This window comes from Pediculus humanus, genomic scaffold (assembly GCF_000006295.1).
Source record: "Pediculus humanus corporis 1103172107377 genomic scaffold, whole genome shotgun sequence".
In the NCBI taxonomy this organism is placed as follows: domain Eukaryota; kingdom Metazoa; phylum Arthropoda; class Insecta; order Psocodea; family Pediculidae; genus Pediculus; species Pediculus humanus.
Genome location: NW_002987005.1, coordinates 134,812 through 153,198, shown reverse-complemented (window position 1 = coordinate 153,198; position 18,387 = coordinate 134,812). Strand labels below are relative to the sequence as shown.

The following is an 18,387-nucleotide window of genomic DNA, read 5'->3' as shown; positions in this document are numbered from 1 at the left end:
ACAGGAAACGGAAACGGTTACAAAACAATAAATAAATAAATAACGAGACAAAAAAAAAATTAATAAAAATATTTTAAACGATCGTCACGAGGAATCACGTTCGACTGGCAAGTCTCGCTATTTCTCACATGTTGAGCCTAAACAACAACAGAAGAAAACAAACAAAACAAACAACGCCGGACATGTGTTTGCATGCAACCTTGCGAAGTCATTTTAACCACTCTCTCTCTCTCACTCACTCTTTCTCTCTCTCTTTTTTTTTTTTTTAATTTTTTCTTTCGTTTGTGTCTCGAAGAAAAATCATAAATAAATTTTTTTTCCTTTTCTTTTCTTTTTCTTTTACTGGAGTCGTTTTATCAAAACATTTTTTGTTAACGAAATCTTTTTTTTAGGGAGACGGAGGAGGAGGAGAAAGGGGAGGAGGAAGAAAACCCTTTTTTTCCGTCGGAAAATCTAATAATAATAATAATATTTTACGTTTAAAACTTTTTTTTTTATCAATTCCAAACGCGTTTCCAAAACAAAATTCGAGGAGATTGTATTTCAATGACAAATTATTAAATTGTACAAACGATTCTTTTTCTCCCTTTTTTTTCCTTTTTTTCCTTTGTTCCTTTTTCTTTCGTATTTAATCATAATAATAATGATAATGATGATAATGATGACGATAAAGTTTTGATTGATTTAAACGATTTATTTTAAATCAATGCCGTCATTAAAAAAATTTTGTCTTGCGACCCCCAATCGTTTTGGGGGGGGGATGGGAAACCATCGCAAAAAATATTATTATTATTATTATTATTATTATTAGTACGCAGGTGCGTAGTCGGATGAATGATTAAAACGGGTATTCTTTAACCGAAGGAAATTTAAAAAAAAAAAAAATTATTTGGGGGGGGGGTTTTCTCCAGTTACGCATTTGTTTGATAAAAATTATTCGAAGCTGTACGGGGGGGGGGGGAAGAGAAAAGATTGAATGGAACAAACAAAACAACAACAACAACAACGACGATGGAAAAAAAAAACTTTTTAATACGCGACGGAAGGGAAGAAGAAAGAAAAAAAAAATTAAAAAAAACTAAAACAATAAATTAAACGAAGGATAAAAAAATTATTATTATTATTTTTATTTTAAACACCTTTTCTTTTCATTTCTTATCAATGTTTTAACCGTCCGTTATCTCTTATCATAATTGATTATTATTATTAATGATTTGTCGCGTACCATATACCACGCAATTAACCATGCACGAACGAATAAAAAAAAAAAAAAAAAAATTATCCAGGAAATATACCAACGCTCACGTAACGCTAATTCTAACGTTTTTCTCTCTCTCCCTTCCCCTCTTCTCCCACCCTTTCTCTTTGCAGGTACTCAATCGGGAGGAAGACAGAAAAAAAAGAAAGATATACGCCATATTGTTTGAATTATTCGCGTTATAATTGTTAAAAAATTATATTTTTATTGGTGTTGATGTTAAGAATCCGGGATTAAGAACCGATTAATCCCTTTTGCGATAATCCCACCTTCTCAAATCATTTCTTAATCCAATCGAAATTTTTCATATGCTAAATATTATTTAATCGATTTCAATGTTATTTAAGTCGATTAAAAAAAAAAAATTGAAATTTTATATATGTAAAGAAGACGAGGTCGTGTTATGAAAAATCATTTTTTTTTTTTTTCATAAAATTTTTATGAATGAAATCGTCCGTCCGTTCGTCTGTTCGTTCGTCCGTTCGTTTGCCCGTTCGTTTGCCCGTTCGTTCGCTCGTCTTTTAACCTCATAATTTACTTTTTATTATTCTCCAGCATTCATTCGCCATTTTTTCCTTCTATTTTTTTTTTTTTTTTGAAAATGATATTAATAATAATAATAATAAAACCGTCGTCGTTTTTCTTTTTTCTTTTCTTGATGCTTTTGCTGTTGCTGTTGTTGTGGTTGTTGTTATTGTCCGAAAACCGTTTATTTTTTTAATTTTCTTCTGCTAAAAAATTATTATATACGTTATTTTCAAGTGTAAAATATTATTTCAATAATAAAAATAAAATAAAATAAAAATTTTTTTACCTCCTCGTTTGTTATGTCTGATTGTTTCTTCATTTTTTTTTTTTTAATTACACTAATGGAAACTTGTTTTTAAATCGTTTATTATTATTATTATTATTTATCGTCGATTGTGATAATGATAATAACGTGAGAGAGAAAAAAAAATTCTAATAATTGGTTGGTTATCATTATTATTAAATATATAAAATTTTTTTTTTTTATCGTACGTATATACATAAAAGCGACGGGTTTGTGAGGGAAATAAAAACAAAATGGCCGCCGACGGAAACGGAAGAACAAAAAAAAAAAAATAATAAGGCAAGTTGTTGATGTTGACAACGTTTTGAATTGTATAAAAAAAAAAAAAAAATGCAGAAAAATCTTCCGTCTCCGTTTGAATTTTCAAAAATTTCCTAACCGGAAGTAGATAACAAACGACAATTTCGAACGTGGCGGTAACACGTGATGCTACATTCAAAAAAAAAAAAACAAAACAACAAAAGGGAAACCGCCATATTTGTTCGTTTCTTTTTTCTTCTTTTTTTTTTTTTGTTCGAATTATTTATTATTTGCTTTTTCCGTAAGGTTTTTTAAAAGACACAAATTATCATTACCATCATCATCATCATCATCGTTATCATTATCGTTATCATCATCATTATTATCATTAGTTTACGAGTAAATTTAAAAATAATGTAATACGAGTTTATGTTTTTTTCATTTTATATTTTCAAAATTTATTTTATTACTTTCCTTTTTTTTCAACGCCTCCCCCTTTCGTCTTCCCCCATCCGTCTCACCCATCTGCCTCCCACTCACTCCCCCGCACCCCCCGTCTCCCCACTCTCCGTTACGATGTTATTATTATTATTATTACTGCCATTGTTGTAATAAATTATTTTTCATTTAAATTTTATTAAAATTTATTCTTTTTAAAAAAAAAAAAAAAAATTTTTATTACGTAACATTATGTTTAAATATTACTATTATTATTATCATCATCATCATTAATATTATCATTATTATTATTACTATTATTACTATTATTACTATTATTCGCGACAAGTTTCAAGTTCTCGTTCAATTTTTTTTTAGGTTTCTTCTATTACGTTCGATTCTTATAAAATGCGTATGGGAAGAGGGGTGGGAGGGAAAGGAGGGTGCGTAACGCTTCTTTTTGGGGGGGTATCGAAGAAGAATTTTCTGTTGGAATCGTGGTACGAGTTTTTTTTCGTTGCTCCCCCTTTCTCCCCTCATGAGAATAAAAATTTTGTTTTGTTTTTTTGAGGTTGCCGGCGGTTGTTGGGTTTGGCGTCGGTTGATTGTTTCCCGTGTGTATGTTTGTTGATTGTACACGACAATCTAAAACGAATCCCCTGTTGTGACGTAACATTTCCGGTTCTTCCTTCTAAAACCTGTTGACTCGCCGGGAAACCTTTAAATCCTTCTGGAATATTTTTCCGTTAAATTTAAACACTTTCGGATACTTTCGGTTATTGTATTTGTTTTCACAAATAATTAAACTCCCTCTCCTCCTCCCCCATTTCGATAAATATTTTAAATCCACCAATTAAATTTTTTTAAAAAATAATAATAATAATATTAAGATTTTTTTTATGTGCCCAAACGTTTTTTTTTTTCTATTTACACGGCAAATTTCCAATTGGCTAAAAAAAAATTTTTTTTAAAGGCAAATTTCCAAATCTGTCATTATAATTTCGCATATTGTTGTTCTTCTGCTGGAGAAAAAAAAAAGGAAAATTCAAAAATTTTCTTTTTCATTGGTTGTTGTGGTTGTTGTTGTTGTTTGCTTTTTTCTTTAAAATTCCAGTAAAAAATTTTTCCAGTTTTATTTTTATTTTTATATTTAAATTGAATCTCATATTTGTGTGTATATATTTTTCTCGTTATCTCGAATAAAAATAAAAAATTTTCTTTTTTCCGGGGGGAGGGGGTGTGCGGGGGGGGGGTTTGATTATAGATTTTGGTTTGCCTCCAAAATCCTTTCATTTTCTTATATATATCTATATATATTTTAGAATATAAAAAAGCCAAAAACCTTTTCTTTGATGATATTTTTTTTTTTCCCATTCAACCACGTTTCTTATGGTGATTTTTTTCAATATATATTTCGTTCTTTTTTTTTCCTTCTGACGTCACGATTTTTCTTCTTCCACTTCTTATTATCATCGATTTATGCGCGTTTTTCAATCTCTTCTTTTTTTCTGTCTTTTATTATTCACTCTTATTTCCTTCCCCCTTCTCCTTTTAAAATTTCGTTCGAATTTTTATTATCATCATCATCATTATCGTCGTTAAATTATTAAAGAATAATAATAATAATAACTGATTTGAGCGTAAAAAAAAAGAATGTAATTTGATCGACGTTATTATTATGACCAAGTTATCAATTAAATATGTTGTTAAGTTAAAATGATGAGAGAGAGAAAGAGAGAGGGAGAGAGAAAGAAATTTAATAATAATAATAATTTTATTGACACTTTTTAATATTTTGGAAAATTAAAAAAAAAACTGGAGAATTTCATTTCTTTTTGTTTTTGGAAAAAATTTAAAATTAATAAAAAATTAATTAAAAAACAAAAAAGGTCAAAAATTTTACGTTTTTCGCCTTGGGCAAAGCGCCACAATCAACACAATCAAAGGGTAAAATATTTTAATTTAAAAAAAATCTTACGACGTGTCACTAGCATAATTAATTTTAATAATAATAATAATAATAATAATAATAATAATAATAATAATAATAATAATAATAATGTCCAGACACGTCAACATCATCATCATTCGTTTGTTTCATTCGGTAATAAAATAATGACAAATAAGGTATGGAAAAACTATAAAATTTGAAAAAATTTTGAACGTGGAAGAAGAATAAAAATAAATTGGCGCCAAAAATTGCCAATTTTTTTTTTTTGCCAAATATAAATATAATCGTAAATGTTACCCAATGTTTTTTTTCTTTTTGCGCTCGTTTATTTTGCTCTCTCTCTCTCTTACTCTCTCTCTCTCTCTCTCTCTCATTCTCTCCCATTCTCTCTCTGTCTCTTTTGCAATTCCGCAAATATTTTCCGCGACATACATTCATTATTCGCACTACGAATGTACTTTCCATATTTTTTTTTTAATTAATGATACCTTGGATATGGTACCTTGGGTATGATACCTTGGGTTGTTGATATTTGACCTTGAAAAAAAGCAATTTTTGCTTTTGTTATAGCAAAAAAACATCTTCGAAACTCGTTGACCTTGATTTGAAATGTGTTATTTCGTCGTCACAACAATCTTTCAATTCGTAAATCACAAACCGAGCAATCGTCGTGTCTTTAAGAATTTACGTTTGTGTTTGTGTGTATTGCGTTTTGTTTCGTTTTTTTTTTCTCGTTCATCATCGTTTCTATTTACACGTAAAATGTTTTTTATGTGAATCGCGTGCGTGTGTGTCTTTTTTTTCAAAAAAAAAAGAGAAAATCGTAAAAAAGTGCGAGCGAAGCGGGTAAATTTTTATTATTTTGAAATTTAAATTTAAATAAAAAATTTATTTTATTTTATTTTATTTACTTTGTGACGACGACATTTTGTTTGTTTTTTTTGCTTACTCTATGATGTTTTCTATATATGACAAAAAAAAAAAAGAAAGGAAAGGAAAGGAAAACCTTCTCTCGATTTTCCACGTACGGTCGCAAAAAAAAAAAAAAATTTTTTTTGTCATAAAAAAAAAAGAATGAAAAGGTTGTTGCTGGAAAAAAGCTGGAGGCATAGAAAGATGAAAGGGAGGAAGGGATTAGAGGGAAAGGAAGTGCGGTTGGGAAAGGAGAAGGGGGATGAAAGGGGGAAGGGGAAAGGGAAGGAAAAAGGTAAAAAAAAGATTTTTTGTTTTAGTGAGGATGATGATGATGATGATAATGATGATGACGAGAATGAAATTTGATATTTTTTTTTATTTTTATTTTAAAGGTTTGTAAATATTAAAGTGATGATAATAATGATAATAATAATAATAATAAATATCGATTGACGAGGTCGGAATTTTTGGACTCAGTTATTATTGAAGGTTTAAATTTTGTTAAAGGTTAAAGTTCAAATTGTTTACCGTTTACCGGTCGAAAAGGTAAAGTTTAATACTAAAAAAAAAATTTCTTTCTTCTTCTTCTTCTTTTTAATCGTTTGTTGTTTGTTTGATCGCGCCTAAAAAAAAAAAAAAAAAAAAATTTCCATATATGAATTAATCGATGACTTGCAATTTAAAAACAATAACAGAAAAAGAAAAAAAATTGTTTTCAAACTATAATTTTATGGCAACAACTACACGCGGTATTGGAACGCACACGCACACACACACACGCACTCACGCACACAAGAAGTTTTAACGTTTTTTAATTGTTTTTGTTTTTGTTGTAGTTCGAAAATAAAAATTTATTACTTTCAAAATTTTGTTTGTTTAACGTTTTTTAAATATAAAAAAAACTTTCCGTTTTGAAAATTTTTACTTTTTTTTTAAAACTTGTCTTCTGCTAGATTGTTTTTATTTTTTATGTAAATTGAAATAAATTTTTTTTTTTTTCTTTTCCAAGGTTTCAAAAACTTTTTTTTTTTTCTTTTTATTAATTACCCCGCGTAAAAAAAAAAAAAAAAATATGGTTGAAAAAGGAGTTAATTAGTAGGTGACAAGATGTTAAAAAATGGGGAAAACGACGACAGGTCAAAAGGTTAAATTATTAAAAAAAAAAAAAATAATAATAATAATAAAAATATTTCGAAAGTGTGTAATTTTTTTTTTTAAGAGAGAAATGTTAAAAAAAAATTTTTTTTTTTTGTTGAAGTTTTAAAAATTTTAAAAACTTTACTTTTAAAAATTTTTTACAAAGACGTCGTCGAGTTCATTCAGGAGCGTAACTAATAACGCAACTTTTACTCAATCAGGAAGTTATCGATAACCGGTTATTTATAAAAAGGGAAATTTTAATTTACCACTACTACTGCTGCTACTACTGCCACGACTAAGATTCTATTAGTTTTTTTAAAGAAAACTTCACGGTTAAAAAAATTTTTTAATAAATATGCATAAACGTTTGTTTTTATTTTTTTCTTTCTTTCTTTCCAAAATGATTACGCAACAAAAAGCAAAAGTTGTTGTTGTAATGAGTTGATAATAATGATAATAAATAAATAATAAAAATTGCATTCAAGGTAAAAAAAAGAAATAAAGTGAAAGGACACAAGAACGAACCGGTTCATTATTTAGAAAAATTATTATTAATGGCGTTCGTTCGTTCGTTCAACCGACCGACCGACCGCCGCCATTTTTCTTTTCGTACCTGAAAAAAAAACGACTGCAAACTCGACAAAAAAAAAAAGAAAAAAAGAAAATTTTTTTTTTTCTTTGTTTGTTTGTCTTCTTTTTTTTTTCTTTCCAATAGTTTGTCGTCACGTTTAATTAAATTTTAATGAGCCGTAAAAAGACAAACAAATAAATGAGAAAAAAGGTAAAAACGGTGCGTGTAATACAACAGGTCATTGTAACACAAAAAAACAAACAAACAAACGTACAAACGAATAAACGTACAAACGCGTCCATACCGCCATCGTACTTACTTCGTTTTATAAATTTTTTATTTTGACTATTAATTAATAACTATTAATAATTATCAAAAGTTATGGCGATGGTGGTGGTGAGGGTAATAAAAGTTTAAAGGTCAACTTAAATCGCACGGTTAAGTGGGTAAAAATTTTGGCGCCAAATTTTAAAAAAAATTTTCAAAATAAAAATAAATGAATTTTTTCTTTTTTTTTTTTTTTATTACTTTCGCAAAAAGATTCAATGATTTTAAATTAATTGATAATAATGATAATAAAAATCGTTTAAAAAAATGTTAAAAGAAAAAAAAAAAAACGCGGCGAAATTTATAAAAAAGAAAAAAAAATGGCGGAAAACTCACGAAAAAGTTAAAAAAACGTCAAGAAAAAAAAAAAAAAACGAAATTTTTTGACACTTGAATCCTTCACTATTATTATTATTATTATTACGACAAGAAATAAGAATTTATACGTTGAAAAGTTTATGTAAAAAAAAACGAAAGGAAAGGGAATAAAGGAAGAAAAAAGGAAAAAAAGGGAAAAAAAGGAAAGAAAAAAAGGGAAGAAAAAAATTTGCAAAAATTTAGAAAGAAAATGACAACGAAAATCTTATGCATTATTCATAGTTACATTATCGCATGGCAAATATATATGTATAAGATTTTCTTTCTCTCTCTCCCTCTTTTTCTTTCTTTTCTTCTGCTTTTTTTTTTATTTAATGTAAGCTCCTTTGTATAAAGAAAATTAGTGATTCACATAATAGTAGACGGGGAGAGAGGGGGAAGCCCAATTTCCTCTGTTGGAAATAATAAAAAGAAAATTTTCTTTTCTTTTCTTTTCTTCTCTAGTCCGTGTTTCGTTTTTATTATTATTATTATATTCTTTGAATATTTTACCAGAAGAAAAAGAGAAGAAAAAAAACATAAATAAATAAATATATAAAATTTTTTTTCTTATTCGTTTAATAAATACGTGCGTGCGTGTGGTGAGTGCGTGAGTGCGTGTGTGCGTGTTTAAAAATCAGATTTTTTTCCAGTTCAAAAAACTGCGTGAAAGGTTTTCTTTCCTTTTCTCGTGAGAAATAAAAAAAAAAAAAAGAAAACCTTTCGAGGCTAAAATTTTTTCTTTTTTTTCTGTACTACCTTTGTGATAAAAAGGTCAAAAAGGTTAAAAATTTATTTTTTCATTCAGTTTTGAACGAAATAATAATAATAATAATAATAATAATAACAACTCTCGCGTTTTTTTTTTTTTTTTGAAATTGAAAACCGGGGGGGAATAAAATTATTAATTTTTTTTATTCGGCAGCGAATTCGATTGATTATCATCATCATCATCATCATCATCATCATCATCATCATCATCATCATCATCATTATTATTATTATTATTAATCGTTCTCATTAAAAATATTCACGTATTAATCCGACGCCATTTTGTTTTTTTTTTTTTTTTTTTTTTTAAATAAATTTCAAAGGAGTTTTAAAAACTCCCTCGTTCATTCGTTCGTTTTTTTCCGCCCCCCTAAAATTATTATTATTATTATTATTATTATTACATTACAAGGGGAGGGGGGGTTATAAAAAAAAAATGATGATGATGGTGATGGTGATGGTAACAAAACGAATGCGGAAAATTCAATTTTTTATTTAAAAAAAAAAAAATTTCTCGCCCGCCGTAAAAGATTCAAATTATTTATTTTTTTCGCGCGAAATTTTAAAATTTAAATTTTTATAGCTGCTTCCACGACGATTTTTTCCATTTTCGTTTACTCTCTATCTTTCTCTCGCTCGTCGTTCGTTCGTTTGTTCACTCGCTCGTCCGTAAATAGTAGAAAAAAAAAAAAAAATTATATAGAATGCATTTAACGTTGTCGATTACATAATCCTGATTACGACACTGTTCTTGTTGCTGTTATACCCATTATAATAGTTTCTCTTCTCTCTCTTTTTTTTTTTTTTTACATTTTTTTTGTGGGTTAGTATCGTTATGTCATTCGAGGTATCGATATCGATTCTTCGCGATAATTAATTTTTTTTTTTTTTTTGCCGGGTTCAAACTTGATTCGTTTTTCCTTTTTTTCTTTTCTCGGGCGGGCGCCCGCGTTCTCCGAATCAAAAAAAACCATAATAATAATAAAAAAAATAATTGGAATTTTCCTTTTAAACACTAAAAATTTAGTTTAATAATAGTAAACCGTTGATCGTACCTTTTTTCGATTCGATAATAACCACACACCTAACTTTATTATGACCGACGAAATTTTTTGAAAAAATAAAAAAAATTTAAATTCCGCGCATGCGTCGACCGACACACATATTCAATTATTATTATCATTAAGAATTCATTTTCAATTTTTTTTTTTTTTTCAATGTGATTTTAATGGATGTAATAAAAAAAAATTTAATTTTTTTTTTTTTCTGTTTTCCTTATCAATAATTCTCGTTAGTTCGTGTTGTGATTGTGATTGTGGTTGTCGTTGTTGTTGTTGTCGTCGTCGTCGTCGTCGTTGTTTGTTTGTTATTTGACTACTACGAATACGAAAAAAAAAAAAATTTTTTTATCGCCATTAAATAATATTCGCTAAATCAATTTATTTATTTATTTTTTTTTTGTGAAACGACATTTTAATAATAAAAAAAAAGGTAAAATTTTATTAATTTTATTCATTGTGTCGTCTGCTAAATTAAAAAAAATCCTTTTTTAATACGGGGAGGTGGGGAGGGGAAATTAAAAAAAAAAAAACGTGCGTCGTGACGAACGCATCCCGCCGAAAATTTCTTATTTTGAAAATGTAATGACACGTACAATAATAATATTTTTCTTATAAAAAGAACTATGGAACGCAAAGTTTATAATCAGTGGAAAACATCATTTTATATTTTTTTCGTTTATAAGCGAAAATAACAACAACAAATTCCACGCAGCCTTTAATACATAAACAATGACTTTTAACAACAAAAATCGGGGAGAGGGGAGTGGGGGAAGTTTTTCTTTTTGTTATTACCTTTCCAAAAAAAAAAAAAATATTACCCATAAATAAATTTTCAATAAAATTAATAATAATAATAATAATTTTTTCTTTTTTCTTATTTTTTTAAGGTTGTGATAAAAATAATTTATTTTGGGGGAAAAGGAAAAATTATTATTAAAAAAAAATATGGAATGGTTATAAAATCATCATCATCATCGTAGCAAAAGGTAATTTTGGCGGTAATTTTAAAAAATAATAGGAGGTTGCCACTAAGAAAGAAAAATCAAAATGTCTAAAATTCAATGTTCGTCTGGTTCTCATTGTGATAAAACAACAACAGGAGAAAATAAAATTGAAACTTCTAACCACGTAATAATAAATGTATCAGACAGTAAAAATTCAATAAGCGCAGTAAGTAATTTTAAATTCAATTTATATTAAAAAAATAGAGTAATATTTATTTATTACCCGGTAATAAAATAATAATAAAAAATAAAAAAGTTTTCATGCCAATCTTAATGACGTACAAGTTTTTGTTGTTTTTGTTGTTGTTGCATTAAATAATGAATAAAAACTTTCATTTTTTAATTTTTATTATATTATTATTATTATCATTTAACAAAGAGATTTATTAACTTAAACTCAATCTGAACAAATCAAGTTTTTCTTTAAATAGATTTTTTTCGCGGGGGGAAAGTGTAGGGAAGGGAAAGGGGAAGAAGAGTGAAAGTAAAAATAAAAAAATTTTTTTTCCCATTTAAAATCAATGGCGTTCGATTATTTTTAAATTTGGCGCCTTTTTAAAAAATTTTTTTTCGTACGGGTTTGCATTTATTTATCATTTTAATTATTATTATTATTATTATTATTATTATTATTATTATTAACGGTTTAAAATTTTGATTTTTTTGTTTTTTGTTTCGGTTTCGTGATTGTTTGGTAAAAAAAAAAAAACGTGGCAGCAGCGTGTGGAATTATTTATTTATTTTTTCATTTTTATTTTCGTAGATTTTGCTTTAAATTAAATAAAAAAAAAACCGGAAATGAAGGATTTTAATTTTCTAACACTAAAAAAAAAGGAATTTTTCAGAATTACACGATACCTTTGTTAAATTCCTTTGTTACAAAAAAAAAAATTAAAAAATTGCAATTAAATCAAAAACAGAGAAAATTAAAATTAAAATTTTTTTTTCTATTGACATATTTTAGAATAAAATAAGAGTAGATTTTATACCTTTGTCCTCTCTATCTCTCTCTCTCTTTCTCTTTCTCTCTTTCTCTCTCTCTCTTTCTCAATTCGTTAATTTCGTCATTTTTCTTTTCCCAAAAACAAAAAAAAAAAAAAGGAAATGGTTTTGTTTTTTGCGGGTAAGACTTTTTCCGGTCAATTAAATTTTAAACGTAATAATAATAATAATTTTATGCGTTCAAATTTCTTATTTATGTACTTATTATTATTATTATTATTATTATTATTATTATTATTATTATTATTATTTTATTTATTTATGTACGGGCATTATGTATTTAAAATAATTTTTCGTTTCTCTCTCTCTCTCTCTCTTTGCTCTCGTACCTGCGACAATTTTTTTTAAAAAAAAAAATTCTTCAAATATTTTTTTTTGCATTTAATAACACTTGTCGTCGTATTATTAAAACGAACGAACAAACAAACGTGGGAATAAGTAAATAAATAAATAAATAAGGAAACGTTAATCCCACGCACACTTTTTTTTTTTTTTTTTTTTAATTTTCACCTGTTAAACGTGTTAATAACTCGGCGTAACAAAGTCGTAAATAAATATTTTGTCGTTAAGTTTACTCACACTCTCCCTCTTTCTCTAAACATTCCACGTGATAATAATAATAACGTCACACTCACGCACTCACGCACGCACTAACTCACGCACTGTTCCAGACGTTTATTTCTCGTCTATTGACACGAATTTATTTAATTATTTCGTTTCTCTTTATATATAAATTACAAAATTCCTATTAATTTAAATTAATGTTTATGAGATAATTAAATTGACAATTATTAAAAATTAATCGTTTTGACACAATTATCTCCACCACTACCACCACCACCGACGTTTTATCCCGTTCTTCCGGAAAAATCTTATAATAATAATGATGATGATGAATTTCCGGTCAGTCATGACATTTTATTTATCATTTTTTGTTTAAAACCATTCAAACACATTAAACGCATCACTTTTCTCTTTCCTGGATAAACCATAATAATAATAATAATTTGACGACATTCGAATGAAATAAAAATAGGGGGAAAATGTGACGTCATCGTGCAATAATAATAATAATCGGTCGAAAGCATCGTGTGTTTAAATGGGAAATTTTTCGTAAGAACTTTGTGCGACGCGAAAAAATGCCTTTTTATAAATTTTTTAATTTTTTTTCCTGGAATCTTTTATTATCATCATCATCATCATCATCATCATCATCATCATCATTATTATTATTTAAATGGGAAAACGGTTTTTGTATTTTTAAAAATAATAATAATAATGACAATTTTAACGTCGGAAAATAATTTTTTAAAATTTAAATGAGATAATTGAAAAAAAAAAAAGCTCTGGAGGAAGAGAGATCACGATGAATGCGTCACGTGATGCGTCACAAAAGTGAAAAATTGTAACTGTAATAAGTTTAATAACACTTATTAATTAACGATTAATAATTACGTAATATAAATCCTTCTTTATTAATTAATTATTTAATTAATTAATTAATTTCTTCTTTTTTCCATCTGAATTTCTTTTTTTTTTTTTTTAAATCGTTCGTTTCGAATCTGATTACGGATTATCATCATCATCATCATCATTATTATCACCATCATTCTTTTTTTACTTTTTACTTTTTCTTATTCTTATTTTCCAGCTCCAGTAAATCGTAAAAAGAGATGAAAAGAATAAAGAAAAAAAAGAAAAAGAAAACTTTATTAAATACGATCCCCCCTATTATCGTGAGTGCCACCATTTTTTTTCGGGGGGGGGAGGGGATGGTTTATGCCTCAGGCATTCGTGCAACAGCAACAGCAACCATGTTTTCTTTTTTTTTTTTTTTTTTGCAAACTTTTCCACGGGGAAAAAGAAAAGAAAGAAAGAAAGGAAAAATGGTTTTGCTTTTTTTATTGAATGTTCGTGATGAAAATTTAAACGGAGAGGGGAAGGGGGCGTGGGGGGTAAAAATTTCGTAAGTTGAAGAAATGAGTTAAGGATCCGTCCGTCTGTCCGTTCCGTTTTAACTTTACTCAACCCCCCCCCCCCAAAAAAAAAAAAAAAAAAAAAGATGATGAAATTTTTTTTTTCTTTTATATCTACATCATTATTATTATTATCGTACGTAAGTATGGAAAATTTACTGGAAAAATTGATTTTTTCCATTTTCTTTTCTTTACAGTGTTCCTGCGGTCCAGAATGCAGTCCTGATAAATGCGAGGGAAGAAATCGTTCCGTTTTACTCGGATGGGATTCGTTGAGAACGAAAATATTTTTATGTTTGTTTGCCGTTTTTGTGGTTTGGTTGGTTGTTTATGTTTCCTTATCGCTCACCGTGTTAAGCAACTAACAACAACAACAACAACCACCACCATCGCGATAGTGTAATAAAACATTTTCCAAATCGTCCACACGTCCTCTCCCTTCCCCCCTCCCTCCCCCTTTTCCTTCCCCTTTTCCTTCCCCTTTTCCTTCCCCTTCTCTCCCTCCTCCTCCCCCTTAAGCCACGAAAACAATTTTTTTTTGTTGGAATTTCGTTTGTTTTGTTTTTGTTTTTCTAATTACGTCACATAGCTAAGGTCAACGTTAAAAAAAAAAAAATTTACGACGTCATCATCATCATCGTTGCTGTAAAAAAAAAACGCATGCGTAAAAAAGAACGTAAAAATTGATAAAATGTTTTTTGCAAAAAACGCATTAATTTTAATTAATAATAATAATAATAGTGTTAATAATGATAGTGATAATTCACGTTTTATACATATATTTATTACGATAATTTTTTTTTATTTTTAATTTTTATTTTTTTGTTAAATAAATAAATAAATAAATTGATAATTAATAATAATTAAAGTTATAAATTTTTTTACTACTAAAGTCGTGACGTTGTCTATGACGTCACAACGAAACATCCTATTTACTTTTTATAAAAGTTTAAACCCAATTCTTTCAGTTTTTTAGGTTTTTTTTTCCTACCTTAAATCCACTGTAATACGATTGCGATTTAATAATGATGATAATAATAAGGGTAAATATACGAACGCGCACGCGCCCCCCACACACACAGGCACCCACGCACGCAACCGGTCGGATGATTTTATTTTATTTATTTATTAAATTAAATTTTTTTTTGTTTTAAATTCGTCGTTTCGTTAAAATTTAATGATCCGAATGATGAAAATTTATGATTATTATTATTCGATGACGATGCAGACGACGACGGTGATGATGATGATGATGATGATGAAACGAACAAAAAAAAGAAAAATTCTCAAACCTTTTTCGGGGAGAAAAAAAAAAAACGAGGATAAAAATAATAAAAAATAAATAAAAATTTATTATTATTATTATTAAATATAAACTTTTGTAGGGAGGGGGGAGGGGCCAAAAAAAAAAAAATTTCGGTTAAAGTTTGGGATTTTGGGTTTTTTTTTAAAAAAAATTTTGTGCGACAAGATGAAAACCTAATCAAATAGAAAATTTTTCCTTTTTCTCTTTTTTACTTTTATTCTTTCAATCGAGTGTGAAAATTTTGTTTTTCTTTCCTTTTTTTTTATAACAACAAAAAAAAACATATTTTAAACGTCATAGTGGATATAAAAAATAAAATTCAAAAGAATATAATAATAATAATAATAATTTTTTTAGTGTTAAAAATAATCGAAAGAAAATTTTTGAAAAAAAAAAAAAATTCTCATCTATTTTGATAACATAATTTAGAACAAACAAACAAACGTTTTTTTTTTCTAGTCGTTTGTAGTTAATAAATAAATCAAATCTTTAAAAAAAATAAAAACGGGAGTCGTGGGAAAAGAAAATTTTTTTTTTTTTGTAATATTGCGACAAAAAATTTCGATTCCCGCGCAAATTGTCGCTAATAATAAAAAAAATTCTTATCAATTCTCGGATTTACGCCACATTTATATAAATTTTTTTTTTTTGTAAAAAAAAAAAGAAAAAAAAAACCGGAAACGGATATGTACGCACCGGATATATATATCAAAAATCGACAAACGATAAAATGTCGTAAATTTTTCCCACGTCAAAAACAACAACAACAACAAACGAAATAATAAGTAATAAAAAAAAAAATATCGATGAAACGAATGACGACGACAAAAAATTTTTATTTTATTTTTTTTATTACGTAATAATAATTTATTTATTTATTTATTTATTGAATTTCGGTACGTCGTAAATGTAATAAAATAATAATAATAATGACAACGGTGTCGATGATGATGATGATAATAATAATAAAAAGTTTTGATTGTACAAAAAAAAAAAAAAATTACAGCGAACATGATTACAAATCTTAGTCGTCATCCTTGTACAAGGTTGTTGTTTGTTGTTTGTTTTTGTCGAACTCGACGACGCATTCGTTTGTTTTACGGTAATTTATACGCGGGTAAAAAAAAACGTAACCGAAAATCGGGGGAAAAAAAAAATGCAAATGAAGTAAAAGAATCCAAACCGAATGACTCTCCCATTTGTAAGTGATATACATCCGATCCTTCGGGATCCGAGTCCCTTTTTTTTTTTTTAAAAAATGTTAACTTATATTTTTTTTTTGTGAAAGAGAGAGACAACAGCAGTAATTTTAAACTTTTACTCACGACAGCAAAATGAGTGATAATTACAACAAAAAAAAATAAATTGTTTAAAAACAAAAAAAAAGAGAGAAAAAATTTATACGATAGAAAATAAATTGCGTAATGACTTGTTAAAAAATTTATTTTTCTTTTTTTTTTCTCTCTCTCTCTCTCTCGAAATAATAATCATTAATCTAGTTCGTTTTTTTTTTTTTTAAACATGTTGGTATCACTGCTTTACATTTTTTTTTTTGACGTCGCAAAAAAAAATTAAAAAATTGATGTAAAAAAAAAAAAAGGAAATAATTGTTGTCAGTCTTCAATTTTTTTTTTTTTTTGCTGTCGGTTGAATTTTTGCTGTCGATAATAAAAAAAAAAATTAATTTAAATTTAAGAAAACGAACGAGAGAGAGGGGAGAGAGGGAGGAGGGAAAAGGGGGAGGAGAAAAATTATTATTATTATTAACAGGGTGACGTGCTCCGATGTAAATTCGTGTATGTGAAAATTTTTTGACACGTATTAAAATATATACGAAAAAGCGAATCGCCTTTCCCTCCCTTCATCCCCCTCCCCCCGCCTCGCGCGAATCCAAAATCTAAAAATTTTCTGTTTTTTTTTCCATCTCTCTTCTTCTGCCACGTTTAATTATGTTTATATAACTCGCGATGTTTTCCTTTTTCGTTATTATTATTATTATTATAAATTTTAATTCCTTGAGGGCTTGTTTAACGACAAACGCACACACACAACACACACGCTACCTTTTTCTCAAATTAATAACAAATTTTCACCACCGTATTATTATTATTATTATTTCTTTCTTTTTAATAACATTTATCACGTGATGTAATTTACTAATATTAACACTACCACCAAAAATATCGTCTGCAAATCCGCCAATTAATTTAAAAAAAAAAAACTTTTTTTTCTTCATACGTTTTTTTTTTCAGCATAAGAGAAAATCAATCTCTCTCTTTCTCTCTCTCTCTTTGTTTCTCTTTCGATTTCTCTCTCTTTCTCTCTCTCTCTTTGTTTCTCTTTCGATTTCTCTCTCTTTCTCTCTCTCTATTTTTCTCACTCTTTTTTATTTTTATTTACTTTTTTTCTACTTCTCATTCTATTTGTCTCCCTCGCGCTCCATTTCTCTTTTTCTTTTTCTCTCTCCATTTCTCTCTTTTTTTCTTCCTTTTTTTCGTTATCTTTCTCTTTTTCTCTCTTTCTATTTCTTTTTATACTTCTCTCTTTACTTCTCTTTCTATTTGTCTCTCTTTTGCTATTTCTTTTTTTTTCTCTTTTTTTTCTCTCTCTCTCCCCATTTTTTTTTTCTACTTCAATCATTTCATCTCTCTTTCTTTCATTGTCTTCCTCTCTCTTTCATTATGTTTTCTTTCTCTCTCTCTCAGGTTTTTTTTTCAAGTCGTAGAAGAAATTCTACCAAGACATAACCATCATTCTATGATGTTTTAAATCAATTAAAACATTTGTTGTGTCAACAACAAAAGAAAATCACCGGAATCGGTAGCAATTATGACGTCATCATGATAACCTCAACAACTTATTCCCGAGTAAACGTCATCATTGCCATTTTCCTTTTTCTTCCAAAACCAAAACCGATTTATCTTCTTTCAGAAAATCATCTTTCGACCATCTTTTCTTCATCTTAAAAAATTAAACACGTCAGTAAATAAGAAAAAAATTAAAAAGGAGAGAGTGGAGGGTGGGGAGGGGAAGGGGAGGGAGTGGGAAAGGGCGAAAAACTACAAAAAGTTTTATTTTTTTCCTTTAACTTTTAATTATTTAATTAAATTTAAAATAAAGTAAATAATTAAAGAAAAGCGGGCAGGTGAAAATAAAGAGAACAAATGATGCCAACTTTAAAAAAAAAAAAAAATTTTTTTTTTAAAAAACAGGCAGTCATCATGACTGACGAAATTAA

General features: G+C 27.6%; 1 protein-coding gene across 1 annotated transcript; it reads left to right on the top strand.

The window, feature by feature from the left end:
* Window positions 1-13,753: 13,753 nt before the first annotated feature.
* On the top strand, window positions 13,754-14,208 carry Phum_PHUM024020 (uncharacterized protein; the record flags this gene model as incomplete). The annotated part of the gene is made up of 2 exons (XM_002422877.1): window positions 13,754-13,822; window positions 14,041-14,208. 2 exons carry the CDS (start codon window positions 13,754-13,756, stop codon window positions 14,206-14,208), a joined length of 237 nt encoding a protein of 78 aa, XP_002422922.1.
* Between the last annotated feature and the right edge of the window lie 4,179 nt (window positions 14,209-18,387).